At 39.8% G+C, this 15,178-nt stretch overlaps 1 protein-coding gene across 1 annotated transcript; it reads left to right on the top strand.

Moving 5' to 3' along the window:
- The first annotated feature begins 204 nt into the window (after positions 1-204).
- Positions 205-4,945, top strand: lsm6 (LSM6 homolog, U6 small nuclear RNA and mRNA degradation associated). Its single transcript, XM_063218215.1, has 4 exons — positions 205-327; positions 4,317-4,417; positions 4,511-4,624; positions 4,712-4,945. The coding sequence occupies exons 2-4, from the start codon at positions 4,324-4,326 to the stop codon at positions 4,744-4,746; spliced, it is 243 nt and encodes an 80-aa protein (XP_063074285.1). The 5' UTR covers positions 205-327; positions 4,317-4,323; the 3' UTR covers positions 4,747-4,945.
- Positions 4,946-15,178: the final 10,233 nt, after the last annotated feature.

A 15,178-nucleotide genomic window follows, 5' to 3' on the forward strand; every position in this document is an offset into this window, starting at 1 on the left:
GGTTCCTGAAGTGCTCACTGCTTACACAATGAATGATGATAACTTAGTAGCCTAGGCTATCAAACTTCTTCCCGCAAACTTGTTAGGTTTTTGGTACAAAATTATATTAACACTTCAGAAACAGCATATGACACAATTTCAACTGGCTTAATAGTAATAATATCGCCATTGAAATTAAAATCAACTTGGGCATGGACGCGGACATATCACGTGACAAGAGAGTAGGAAGTAGTGTAGTTTTTTAGTAGCGCGAAACAAAGCCGTGAAAGCACCCCGTTATAGCGACTCTCTGAATCAACCATACTGTGTGGACGAACGTCGTTAAAGGTGAGACAGCAAAAGCAACATTACATTTTCTGTTTCACGGCCATATTTCCCATTTGACATATTCCAGGCATGCAAAATGTAACTATAGCACGTGTATCGACGCCAACACCAGTTAATTTTGTGTGCTCTTGCGAGTCCGCTGAGCCACTAAAATCCTGTTGATGATAGAACTACGGCATACGAGTGTCAAACTGTAAATTCTCCACTGACCTAATTGACAACTATGCTTGTAAAACTGACTGTTTTACACGATACATAGTGGCGGGTTAAAATATGTATTGGGGTTGAATTGGCCTGTCGCTAGCCCTGTGCTAACCAACAGCTAGCTACCCAGAATGCCAGAAATGTACTCGTTTGCGTTACTATCAAAGAGTAGAGAGAACTATATTTTTGTTACTCTGTCAGGCTGTCTGCCCTCTGTGATGTTGTAGTGAGTCATGGATCGAGTCCTTCAGAATATTTTGTTAGTTCCGACTCCGTAATGCAAAGTGCCTCTCCGTTTGGTGAAGCAGTTCCAGGCCTTTTGGCGGAGAGTGAGTGTATTTGCCACTCACAGCCTGCGTTTTCAAACATGCTTGTCTAAATAAAATGCTACAATGAATCACTGCCAGGTCAATTCGGTGTTGTGTCTACTTAGCGCGCCCAGACTCCCTGCAAGCGATAGAGCTTCAGCGTTCGATCCGCTTGCTTTGCTTTTGGCCAGGGGTGGGGAAACTTTTTTCATTCAAGGGGCCACTTCAAAATTCCGAGGGCCGTAAAAGTCCTCCGAGGGCCGTGTTATGAACAGAAGCTAGGATTTCCCCCTGTACGTAAGGCCTATTGAAGGCAGCCACCTTTTAAAATGGACCCCATCTTCTCTTGGTCCCCTGAATATAACTTAATTTGTATTGCAAATTTTCAAAGCTTCCTTTACAAAATATGTCACATCTCATGTGAAGCTGCATAACTTTAAAGTTATATGGGTGATTCCGCCAAAAGAGTGCCATTTGCTGGTTGAAAAACCTTAAAAATAAACTTCAAATTTCGTTCAATTTCAACATAGAATTTGTTAATGTACACATTTAAGCTTTCAAAAAGAGCACTGGGCAATCTCAGGATAATTAATTTAATTTACAGTTTTTACCATAACACATTGTTATTTTGAGTAACAGCAATTAGGGTAGGCCTAACAGCAATGAGGAATTAGCAAGAAATTAGCAATTGTGTGAAATCTGGAGCGTGTTCCATTCTCCACACTCTGCACTGTGTACTGTGATACAGTGCACTTTCCACCCTCAACTTAAATTTGAGGGTGAACTGCAGGTCCAATTCAAGTTCTGACTGATACACTTCACGGAAATGACGGTTGTCGCGTGTCATCAGAGTTTACCAACCGCCAATATACAATTCATCACTGAAGACACTGTTCCTTATGTTGACAGTTTTAAAAAGTTACCTCTTTCTCTTATACACATGGCTATTGTCTCTGGAATCAAAGCTATGCTCCTGTCATCACTGAGATTCGGCAGTTTGACCAATCTGACACTCAACCAGAGAGGAAACTACGTAACAAACATGGCGGCCGTTGAGTGCGAAAAGTGTACATAACTCCACACTTCAAAAAATGGCCGGTTTGAGGGCGTTATCCGGGTAGTAACAGTACACTTCACCGCAGCGATTAGAAATGGAACCGCCCTGCGTACCCAAACACAGTGCGGGAAGGGCGGAAAGTACGAAGATTGGAACAGCCTCCTTACCACATGGCATCCATGCTAATACTTTTTTTGCACAGAGCACATTCTTCACATTTAAGTGAACATTTTACTTTTGTTGTCATCAAACACTATCTAAAGATAATTAAGGTAACATGAAAGAGTTTTTAGATTGCCCCCCCCCCCCTGACTCAACTGCAATATCATCAAATATGAAGAAAAATACACGAGAGAACATACTTTTGATCCTCCCATTGGATTCTGGAGATCTAAATGATGTCACTTCCAGGTGAAAATGTCACTAGTGGGAGGGTCCCAAATTTTTAGGGGGCGGGATATACATGGGCACTGAGTCAAAACCTGGGGACACGACTAAAATGTGATTTTTAACCAAAATAGAATTAATTTATTCTTTTAAAAATACAATTAAAAGTATAGATGGATTATATAGTCACATATAAAGCAAAAAAAAACAGGTTTCGGAAGGATTTCTTTATCAATATTTTGTGGTAAAGTGTTGCACTTCACTCTGGGGACACACGAGAAAGAGTATAAAATAGGGTTTTGGATACATTTTTATCATATTTAAAAATAATATATTTACAAACTTTTGAATGGATCATGTGTAGAAAAGTTTGCTTAATAATGGAATGTAATTTATTTTACTTTATTCATTGATTTTAGACATTTTATTTGCTGGGGACACAAATGGCACTCTTTTGGCGGATCGGGGGCGGATAAAATGGCTTCAAGGGCGATAACTTAGGTTCCCCGCCCCGCTTTAGGCAAAGATGTTATGCTTTTCCATGGATGAAGAGATGTTTAAAGTGGTCAGGCGTTCAGACTTTTCAAACGAGACCTCCGTCCGTGGGCCGTATTATAGTTTAGGCCTAAAAATACCAAACACCAAATTGACGCATGGATGACGTTTCAAATGATTGAAGGACTATCTAAAAATAAAATGGCACTGTCACCGCAATAACAGCTCATGAATTGGGCTAAGCTTAATTGCAATGCAAGTAGCCTAATTCACATTAACCTATCCAGTTCACTTCTAGTCATGCCGTAAAATACACTAGACCCCAGGAAAACATAAAAGGATAAAGTGAACAGTACTTTGATCATATTAAATATATAATTAATAATAATAAAAGAAATTGAAGGCTGTACACATAACATCATGACAATGCATAGCCCTACTTCACCTTTGACTACATAAGCCCTCCTCCCGTTAGCCTACTGTAGGCCTAGTTGTGTTAACAGACTTTTACGTTCTGTGGTATTAAAGCAGCGTTGAAGACTTTTAAGAGAATCTGGCAACTTTGAAAAAACGGCATACTCTTTTAAAGCTATGATTTGGGTATGTAAACACAGCGCCGTGTAAACAAACTCAATAGCAGCCTCTAGTGGTTCCTCTAAAAAAATGTCCCATGATAAAAATGACCCAATGAACTAAAAGATATTGACATTGGCTTTGAGATAATGCACGAATCTGTTCTGTAATTGTGCCTTTCCTCGAATTCAGCTCTCTTTATTAAGCAATTCGTTTTTGTCCGGATCAAATTGAAAGGTGCAGTTTTGATTTCTGTAGCTTCCTAAATATGGCGGACTAACTGGTGCTCATGTAAATATGGTGTATATAATAGCTACAAGGGCACTGGACAGTTTTGATTGAGGTAATGCAGTAGTTACTATGTGGCTAGTTAAATTTCACAACAGTATGCAATGGATTAACAATGAGTGTTGCTTCTAAACTGGACTGGCTGGTATTACAGAAGTATGATTGACTTGGGTATGATTGACTTGCATTGTGTGTTTTTTTTTTTTTTTTTGGTGGTCCCTTTATTTTTTGGAGCAGTGTATTAAACTCTTTTTGGATTCACTGGTTTCCTCCTTCTGTGTCCTGTCTTTGAGTTTCTTTTGGATAGAGCCGGGTCATGCTGGGTTGGTTGATTGTGACGGACACCTTGTGTGTATGCATGTTTCACTAAAGATACAAATGGATTTGATTGCACGCATAATAACTTGGATTAATATATTTGCATAGTAGGCCTGTGAAAAATGTGCATTGTGTGTGTGTTGGTTGTGAAGGTTATGCTTTGGCCTTATACTCATCATATGCGGTGTTGCCAATTTCAGCATAGCAACTTTTGTCCGTCTCTGACAACTACAAAGGTCACCTATCAACTGCAACCAGAAGCTGTCTTTCATGGCTAAACAGCACTGCTGAAATGAACACTCACCCCTCTGTGCTGTAATAAGCTAATATGCTAATTTCATGTTTTTAAATTGTTACAGAACAATCATGAGCCTACGGAAGCAAACTCCTAGCGACTTTCTGAAACAGATAATTGGAAGACCAGTTGTGGTTAAACTGAATTCAGGCGTGGATTACAGAGGTAAGGAGAATATAATGAAAATAATTACAATCAAAAGTCATTGTCATCGTGGCTTTTATTTATTTGATCATTAATATTTCCTCCCCTTTGAAGGTGTTCTTGCATGCCTTGATGGTTACATGAACATCGCTGTTGAACAAACAGAAGAGTATGTGAATGGACAGTTAAAGAACAAATATGGAGATGCATTTCTGAGGGGGAATAATGGTAAGTTTTAGTTGTAGATCCTTGTTTAATGCACATAGTATACATTGCATTTCGATAACACTAACCTGTCTCTTTGTATGTCTACAGTCTTGTACATCAGCACCCAGAAGAGAAAGCTGTGAAGATTTGCAGTTCCTTTGAAGTTGTTTATATTTTCTGAAGATTTTAGGTTTTTCAGTTGTACATTGCGCCAACAACTTACGTTAATTGAGGTCTAATTGCAGTAATAGTTTTCAGTTGTAGTTTGTCCCAACGACTTCTGTTTATTGATGTGCAATTGCAGTAGTAGTTGCATTATGTTACAATAAATGGTTTAAAGTATCTTGAGGCTGATCCTTCCTGTGTTATGTATACATGTGTTTTCTTTTTTTCTTTTCCCCTGGCTTTGCAATCCTGGCTGTGCACACCTCAACCTCTTATTGTTGGAAACCACAGTTGGTCTAAAAATTGGCTCACATGGTTGGCTGCCAGTATCTTGCCCCTCCTCACAGCATGTTTATAAACAAAACAAAAACACCCATGTATAATGTAAATGAAATTGAAGACTGTAGCCTTACCTTTTTATATCACATTTATGTCCCTGTTGACTTAAACAACTCAAAGCGATACAGCACCATTTTTTAAAATGGGATGATTTTATACCACACCATTTCTGGTGATAAGATTAAGTGATTGAGTTTATATTATCTCCTGTCCGTCCAGCTATTTTCTCATTCGGGCAGCAGAAATTCTACCTCCAAGCTAAAATGGTAGGAGCTAACTGGTACCCTAGGATTCAATGATGAACTTGGACCTAGAAGTAACATCAGACTTGGGAAACTGTCTGGAAGTACAGAAGAAGGTTACAAGGGGTGGGTGTGTAAAATAAGACTATTTCCAGTAATTGTGCAGTATAGCTTTAAGTCTAGCTAGTGAGGATTTTTTTTTTGACAATTGGAATTAAAAGCTGCCTGTGCTGTTGTGGTCCATATTTGTGTACAACTCACCAGTGTAGGCCTACTGCCATTATGAAGATTAGAATGAAAGTTCATCTAGTTGAGTGTTGATTTCATGGATTATTTAAGACATACACTGTTGGAATGTGTTGCGCAAACGTATACATTCTGTTTCAGTACATCACTAGTCAGTGTCAGGTTTGGTGGAATACGTTAATTTCATATAATTTGAGTTAAGGTTACTCATAGTAGTTTTTGCAATTACGTAATTTTCCTCTTGGGAATTCATTGGATCTTCTTCTTGTCCTCCATGATGTCTATCTCTGGTTTGGCACCAGTCATAAAATTTTGGTTCCAAGATGGCTAGGTCATGTAAAGCGTTGGAATGCTCTGCGCAAGCCAGCACAATTTCCTTTCAGATATTTCCACAATTTCATTTTTTTTTTTCATCAATCTTATTTGTGACTTGCTCTCAGACATGTGTCTCTGGGAAGATATTTTATTTTATTTGCAGAATGTGCAAGGTGAGTTATTGAAGAACTTATCCAGTGCTTCTGAAAAGAGTTGGTTTATTGAAAACTTTAGGTTTTCTCTTTAAAAAGGCTAACTTGATGCGCTTTGCAATGGACAAGAAAAACTTTCAGCGTTGATTTCTATTTTTTCTACTTAAAGAAGTGAATACAGTCAAAAGGCCACAAATTCATAAGGCATTACTAGATAACCATGTGTAAGGTATCGCAAAGCTTAGAAAGCCATGAAGTGAAAGCCTATATGGGAAATCCAACTGCCATTATCATTGTGACACTGCACTCCACAGCACAGTGCAGACCAAAATTGCACTTATGCCTCTCCTGTGCAAGGGGGCTGCCCCTAATGGCTGGCCCCCGAAAGGGAGCAGTGCAGCGGGACGGTACCATGGTCAGGGTACCTCAGTGGTGGAGGAAGATGGGGGAGAGCCCTGATTAATTACCCCCCACCACCCTGGCAGGTTGGGAGTCGAACCGGCAACCTTTTGGCGCTACAAGTCTGACGCCCCCCCCCCTACCCATGATGACTGCCCACTACATATAGAAGCTCAACTATTAGAATCTATGATTAACTCAATATGCCCGCAGGCCCACTTGGGGCCTGTTTTCTTGTGGCCAGTCACATCTTGGTCTTTGCAGGTTACAAATTAATCATGAAAGTCACAAATTACTCATAAAAAGGATTCAATCACTGTAACCCACTTCACAGACACACTGTGTTATCCTACAGTGTTGCGCAAAATAGCCTACTAACAGTCGTCCCACGCACCGTGGTCACACAGAAGTATGTGAAATAAACATGGACCATTGTGACACCAAATCTGTTGCAGTTTCACAGATTTTGCCAAAAAGAAATGTGATGGCCCCATTCAAGGGGTTTCTCTATATTCCCACAGCTCTATTATATGTTCACACGGTTTTATGTTCCTACTTGTGTTCTCACAGTATATTTCTAATTTCTAAGGTTTTTTTTCTCAAGAAACATTTCTTACTGACAGGTTAGCTTAGGGATTGTTTTGGTCTGGACACAGCTCATACTGCAAGCAGTCTTTCACTTAAGTAATAGAATTTGGTATGGACTGAATGGAAAAGGTTGGCTATTCTAATTGTCTTGTATACTGTATTGTACAATTGTACTTTTAGATGATTTCTATGTTTTATTAGAGTAGGTAGCCTGATCAGGGACTGAGGTTGCAAATTAGCTATGTAGCTATAAACCTTCCATGTATTCACATCTGCAAGTTGCGTCATGGCTCTGCCATGTCATGTTTGTAACAATGTGCACTGCATTGTCCCTGCCAAATAAACTACAAATAAGGCAAGTAAGTTTATTTAAATATAACCCATACACAAGGCAACCTTATGTGCTTCACAAATAATTCACATAAAAAGAAATTACACAAATAAATATGCATTGAAATAAATATATATATTTTTTAGAAAGCTTAAGTTTTTGTTTTCTATTTATTATGGTAGGGCTTATGAGTTATGCATTGTGGTCTGATTGTTATTTATTTTTAGGTTCCTAAATGGTTTTGTACTATCGTTTTATTTTATTTTTAAGCTCACTTAATTTAATGTAGCCTGCTGACAGTTCATAGGCCGGACTTTTATTACATGAAAATATGCTCCCTCATCTGGCAATCTGTGGTAATGCAAGCACACAGCCTTCACTGAAAACGCTGAGCCGTGTTGGGATCTCTTACAATATTTATTTGACATATTCAGTGTTCCATTACGCAGTGAAATGTTTTTACTAATAGATTCCGAAGCATTGTGTAATTATAGGAGCATGAGGGGAAGAAAAAGTATAATAATAAATTGTGTGGATAGGGGCTTTATGTTGCGAGTATTTTGAGAAGTCACTACCACTTTAAACTGCCTAGCACCATTTCAAGAAATATTTTGTGTGTACCCCGCCCAAAAGGGGCTCTACACATTTTGCTTTTTCAGATCTGCTGTTCAAAAATCTTTGAAATTCAGGATTATTATTTTTTTTACAAAGGTGCTTGTGAATTTAGAAAATATGGGGTGCCAAAGAACCATAAGTTGATCACATAAAGGCTATAATCAAATCTAACATTCGTTCCACTTTCCATATGCTTATCTTCAATTCAGTCCAACAAAAAGGTAAGCACTCAGAAGTTAATGCTAACCTCTCTTTCTTTTTCTCATGATCATGAGTGCCAGATTCAAAATGTATGCAGACAGAAATCCATTCTACACTCCCTAACCACTAGTCAAGCCAAGACGAGGTCTCAAGACAAATTCAATCTTGAGTAACATTAGATAAAATCTTGACACATGATTCATTAATTCATTCATTATGGATTCTCATGACTCATTCTTGTTACATGATGTATTGTAATTGAAGTATTTCATGTTGATATGCTGTGTTTTTTATTACAAGGTAGTAGGCCTATTGTGTAAAGGATAATTGCCACCTGTTCCATGATAGTAATGGCATGCAAGGTAGAGATTTAGACAAAGAGGTGCACTGCACTTAATTGGAAAACATGAAAACCGCTGTAGACTGTTCACTGTTAAACTATTGTTGCACATTTGGAAGGTTCACTTAATTTCCACCAGAGGTCAGCCTTGGCCAGCGAGTTCTAAAATGCATAGGCCTAGTTGTAAAGATAACTTGTACAATTGTGCCATTCTTCTCATGTTTCAATTTGTCATTTTTCATTTCCTATAAATAATTAGGTTTCAAAAGAGAACTATCTCAGGTTATAAATCATTCGAAACATTATAGATAAAGAAGTACCACATAGACCTAATAATAGTATCCCGTGTTTTTTAGCAACTTTCTTGGAGCTTTGGTTCAGTAGGCCCTATGGCTAACCATTTCCCAACCATTTCCTCCCCTAGACAAAGAGGTCTGAAGAATTGTTATGGTGACCCAAGATAAAAACAGCTACTCCTGATGGCCATGAACAGCTAAACATGTCAAGGACTGGGGGTCATCTGGTCAGCCGTAAGGGATGACTGATGTGGTGTTGATATACAGTTAAACATACGGTACGATTGGATCTAATCAGAATGTCTTTATACAGCAGAGGGAGAGTCAGGTAGCCCCAGTCGTTGACAGATGGTTTAAGTCAGAAGGCCAGCCCAAGCCATTTCAACATTTCAACAGTGTCCTTCACATCCTATCAACCAGAGTATAATGCGCCTCCACTCCAGAATAAATAGCCTACATTAATACAAGGAATAGCAGTTGAACTACATGAAGAAACGCGTCTCTCACACGCACACACACAGACAACAACAACAACAACGAATGTCCCATAAATGTACCAAAAGGATACAGGGCCTATAGCCTGAGGAAAAGGCAGAGAATAGTCCAATTGTGTCATTAGTTTGGGGTTATTTTTGTTTTTGTGCTGTTTTAAGTTATTTTGGCTTTCAAAGGTTGTGTTGATATAAGCTTCAGATTTGGTGCTTTAATCTTGAGATAGATGAATTTTCTGTTATGGTAGGCTACCTGCACCACTCAGAGAGACCATATTCTCTTTGGCAGCCCAACACATCCTCCATCATCTTCGCCACCCTCAGATTCAGCCTTACAACTTTTTTTTCTTACAAGTGGAATTCCTCCTCATATCCACTGAATAATTTAAAGTCAGTGCAGAATTATTTATCTAATATGTATTTATTATTTATACTTAAACAAGAATGATGCCCTCAGAGAGCAGATCTCATTTTCAACAGTCTTATTTAGTAAACACACAGCCTGGAAGTGACAGTTCCTCTGATTCAAACAGACAAGGGGCTGTGTGTGGAGACCGAGAGGTCTGCAGTCGGATTATGGAGAAATCAATTTTTGATCATCAAAAACCATCACCTACACAAACACACCCTATCAGTAAAGAATGCATTTTATTCCTTTAGACATAAACATATCATATATGAATCCAACTCTTCTGTTTATCTTCCCCCTGGTATAAAATGGAATTATTAGAGGCTCATGGAAGCTGTCATATCCCAATCCTTAAAGTCAGAGAAACCAAAGGAAATATCTCAAGAGGCCCTGAATGAAGTTGTACACTACAGTGCATTCGTAAGTTACCCTGGCTAGAAAATGGTGCCAGAAAAACAACAGTAAACGTATGTCTTTGTGTGAATACATTTGTATTAATTTCATTATTTGGATATAATATAATACCCTCACTCATCCAAAGGATCATAGTCAGATGTCCTAATCGCTTGGCCTGGCCAAAAGTGAATAAAATAAAGACTGTGGGTCTTTTTTTAGTTTTTTTTAACAAACATTTCTGAAAGAATGGGCTTGAGGAGCTCAGAGGAACTGTGGAACTGTCATAGGATGCCATGTGCAACAAATCCAGTCATGAAATGTCCTTGTTCCAAAGTGTTCCACATTCAACTGTAAGCTTTATTATAAGAAATAGGATAAGTTTAGGAACAACAGCAACTCAGGCACGACATGATAGGCCACGTAAAGTGATGGAGAGCGGTCAGCGGATACTGAGGTGCAAAGTGCAAAGAGGTCACAGACTTGCAGTCAATTGCCACAGAGCTCCAAACGTGACCTTCAGATTATCTCAGAGAGCTTCATGGAATGGGTTTCCATGGCCAAGCAGCTGCACCCAAGTCACACATCGCCATGTGACTTAATGGTTGAAATGAGTTGTAATATTAGTGTAAAGTAGTGTTAGAGGAGACTTATCCTCCTGACATTCTATTACTACAACTCATTTCAAGCTTTAAGTTACATTATTTCTGAAATGGCTCAAGAACCAAACACCAAAATTGCAGGTGTTGTTGACATTGCTAGGTTCGGGCAAGATATTGGCCATTTTAATTTTTGTTGTATTTCAATCTCATAATTAATACTTGGATAACTGTTGTGTTACATGCAACTGTTGTGTTACAAGAGCTCTCTCCCATTTTCACACCTAGTCCCCTTTAATTGAACCAAACTCAGTCCTCTTCAAATGGACCAAAAAGGGAACAGCAACTTATGCACTGTAGGAGCTATTACGAAAAGAACCGGCTGCTTTTTCCGGTCCTGTTTGGCTTTTATGGTGTGTCAGTTCTCTTTTTGATCACACCTAGACTAGTCCTCTAGAGCTGTCCTCAAGTGATTACACCTAATAGTCACAAGTGTATCTTGTCAGTACTCATCAGCAAACCATGCAGCAAACCATGCAGGTCTCAGTATGGTTCACTTCTGAGGGGTATTAGGTACACCTCTGACTGTTCACATATGCACAGAATAGGCAGAGTCACAGGCCTGAGTTCACTTAAATGCAGGCACGTGCACTCCAATACGGCAGGGGAGGCACGGCCTCACCAGCTCCAGATGAGAATGATGAGATGCAGTAAATGTGAATAATAGTAACAATAACAGCTATTGTTTTCGAGCATCTGCACCATAACTACCATTTGAGCAGTATTTAAACAGTTTCACTCATTTTCAATCATTTCCGTGGCCAAAATCATAATATTTGCCCATTTCATGTCAAATTGCTCCGAATACGGTGAATTTGGGGCAACTCTGAACTGGCCTCACCCCGGATTGCGCAATCCCTCGTTAACAAGCTTCAGCGCATGCGCCATTTTGCTCGTTCTGTGAATGCAACCTGGTAATATTGTATTAAACGTTTTTATACACTTAATAGAAGTATGTATGGTGTGCCCTCAATTCCTGATAATGTTCTACTATTTTCTACGTGTGATTATCATTTCTTTACTCTGAACGCTTTGGCATAACGCCCACTGAAATATACAGTGGTGAGGCCAGCAGTAGCCTGGCCGCAGACTCCTTCTGGCATTGAGAGTATTGCTGGCCAGTTACGTCATAGCGAATCTGAAGTTCACAAGTCAGTCGGTGTTGTTGGCTAGCTTGTTCACTTCGACTGCTACAAGTGGATTTCATAACGAAACTAAGAGCATCCTCAAAGTTGGATTTCCAAGGGGAAAATATGTGATTGCCTACATAATGGAGGACCGGCAGAGCTGAAGGGTTTACTGCAGGTGACCGGTCAGAGGATTATAACTACCCGATCATTTCAAAGTGAGTGGTACAACAGAAAATATTTGTTGTTTCCCCTGTGTCTTGTTTGCAACCGGCGAGAATGTGTGGAAGACCATTCGCATGGGATTTTACGACTTAACAATTTACTAAGGACTAAGGAGCCTCGCGAAACACAAATCCTCGCGGCTACTCATATTCAATGCCAGATTGCTTTGGACGTTTGGGGCGACGTTTGGGGCTTTGGATGAACAGCACCGGCTAAAGTAACATTAGCATGCACAACGCCCCTCAACGCTTTCACAAAGTGAAGGAAAAGAGCGGCGCATGGACCTGATGTAGGCAGGTAAGACCAATTTCCTGTGTGTGAAGCCTGTGTTTGTGAGACCCGTGGGGAGAGAGAGAATCCTCCGTGATTCTGTTAGCTTTTGTGACGGGCACCGGATTCTCATGTGCCCGGTAACTGTTTGTAAAGTTGAGTACAGGGTACCGTTGAGGTAAATCAAATATACCCGTGTAACTACAAGACTCTGATTTAATTCCAAGGTGTAGGCATAACAGAAATGACAGTCCCAAAATATTTGGTGACCATATCGAAGCTTGTGTAATATCTGTTTACGTTGACATTCGCTTCCTGCCACACCTTTGTCCCACATCGCTTGCCGTAGCCTCGTACAAGTAGATGTAGGCCTACATTTGCACGATAATTCAGTGCATATCACAAAAGCCATCACACCGGTTTGTTCGCCGTGGTGCTCAGCGGTCTATATGACACCATGTTACAGGCTACTGGTTAACCAGGATACTCTTTTCCCATCTCCTCTCCTCTCCTCTCTTCTCCTCTCCTCTCCTTGAGCTCCTCTCCACTCCTCCTTTCTCCTCTCATCTCCTCTCTCTTCTCCTCCCCTCTCCTCCTCTCTCATCTCCTCTCTCCTCTTCTCTCCTCCTCTCCTCCCCCTCTCTCCTCTCCTCTTCTCTCCTCTCCTCTCCTCTCCTCTGCTCTGCTGTCCACATTGGTGCTGAGTGGTTTATGTGAGACCACTGTTTGAATCCTGTGTGTGTGTGTGTGTGTGTGTGTGTGTGTGTGTGTGTGTGTGTGTGTGTGTGAGAGAGAGAGAGAGGGAGAGGGAGAGGGAGAGAGAGAGATCTAATAGCATTTTCTCTGCGGAAATGCAGTATGTCAAAATATGTAGGCCTACCTTATGTTAAGAAAGCTGCTACGACTATGGAACTTGTCGGTAGGCCTATTTGGCAATTATTTATTTGAAAATCTGATATCGAAAAAGTTGCCTCACCAGCCATAAATCCCAGCGCACGTTACTGCTTAAATGGCTAAAAGGGACCAGGTGAGAAAACTGACTGACATAATCAATAGTGAATGTATGTGCCCTACCCTCTAAAACTTTCTTAGTCTGGTTCTCCCTGAATAGTAGTGTCAGATTCATGCAAATGCAGTTCTTCCATGCACTAAAAAGGCACACTATTTTTTATTAGAGTAGAGTAGAGTAACTTTATTGATCCCCAGGGGGAAATTCAGGAAATATAGTTTGTCTGTATTTGTTTGTCTGTCTGTTTGTCAGCAGAATAACTCAAAAACTTGTCAATAGATTTTGCAGAAACTTTGTGGGGTTGTTGGAAATGAGCAGAGGAACAAGTGATTAAATTTTGGTTGTGATGCGGATCATGAACTGGAACCAGGACCAGGGCGAATGTTGACATTCCAGTTACTCCAGTTACAGGCAGAAAGACTTAAAATAAAAATCGGGTGTAACATAATAGTCAAATGTTCTAACAAAACAGCTTCCTTGATGGAGGTCTACACTCTCTGAAGTGCATTTCTAGTTATTTATACAATCATAATAAGCCCTTGATTTTTCTCATCACTTCTTATAAGTCACATATACAGACAGTAATTTGGTATGCATTACTGCCCAACATGTGAACCATATTATTAAGTGTTGCCATTTTGCTATAAAGAGATGTATTATTCCATTTTCCTTACAATGTTTTTATGATCCATATGTGAAACCTCTGGGTTTAAAGATCCAGTTTCAGAACAGTGATTTTACAGTAGTGTAGTGTAAAATCCTGGTACATTTACGTTGTAATATTACCAACTAAAACCACCCAAAGTTGCTGGTGTGGCTATAGACACTTGACTTAACTAAGGCCTACATGTGTTTCAAAGCCTGGGCCACCCCATCTTGTCCGTTATTTTTGTATGCCTTTTAAGTATGACTACAATGGTATTTCAAAGGGAATGACATACAACAACATCATGTCATCTGATATATTTATATATTTGTTTTGCTCACATTAATTTTAAAGGGGTATTTTAAAGAGATGGAGGACGTCAAAGAAAGGAAAACTGTGTTCAAACTCAACGAGAGAGCACAGACAAGAAGTAGATAGGCAGAGGAAAGTTATGCAAATGAAAGAAATGACACCAACATGGTGAAGAATTGATGAGGACATGAAGTTGACTCTCAATTGGAAGGGGAAAAAATGGCTTCATAGATGTCGCCATGCCTTTGATAAGAGACATGTGCGAATGTGTGGAGTGTGTGTGTGTGTGTTTCTTGGTGTGGTTGTGTGTCTATGAAATGTGAATGAATTTTAATGCACTACTCTGTGGGTTCCGTGACACTTTCCCATATACTCCAAGACCCATTGAGGTGACATCTCCGAGATCCAGGCTTCGAAAATGTGCATACAAGAGAATATGAAGGAGAGTGGCAGCAATGGCAGGAAGCTTAAAAAAGTGTCCATGAAAGATTAATCTGAGATGTCGCTCTAATCTGCCATGCATTGTCAAGCCTCTGCTCAAAAGCACACATTGTAAATGGATCCTCCATTCAACTTGAGTAACTCTTGGTTTAAAGATGCAAAGAGAGATAGAGATGGGGTAGAGAGATGAAGGTGAAATGAGTACATGATGTTATCGGATAAGGAGGAACACTTTATGCACTGCATTACTGGATGTCCAAAGAGACTATCCAAAGAGTAGACCACTATCTTTAGCTTCCTTTTCCTCACCACTCAATCACTTACTCTGTTTTCTGTGTTATGCAGGACAAGTGGCCCGACTGGA

This window comes from Engraulis encrasicolus, chromosome 16 (genome assembly GCF_034702125.1).
Source record: "Engraulis encrasicolus isolate BLACKSEA-1 chromosome 16, IST_EnEncr_1.0, whole genome shotgun sequence".
Lineage (NCBI taxonomy): Eukaryota > Metazoa > Chordata > Actinopteri > Clupeiformes > Engraulidae > Engraulis > Engraulis encrasicolus.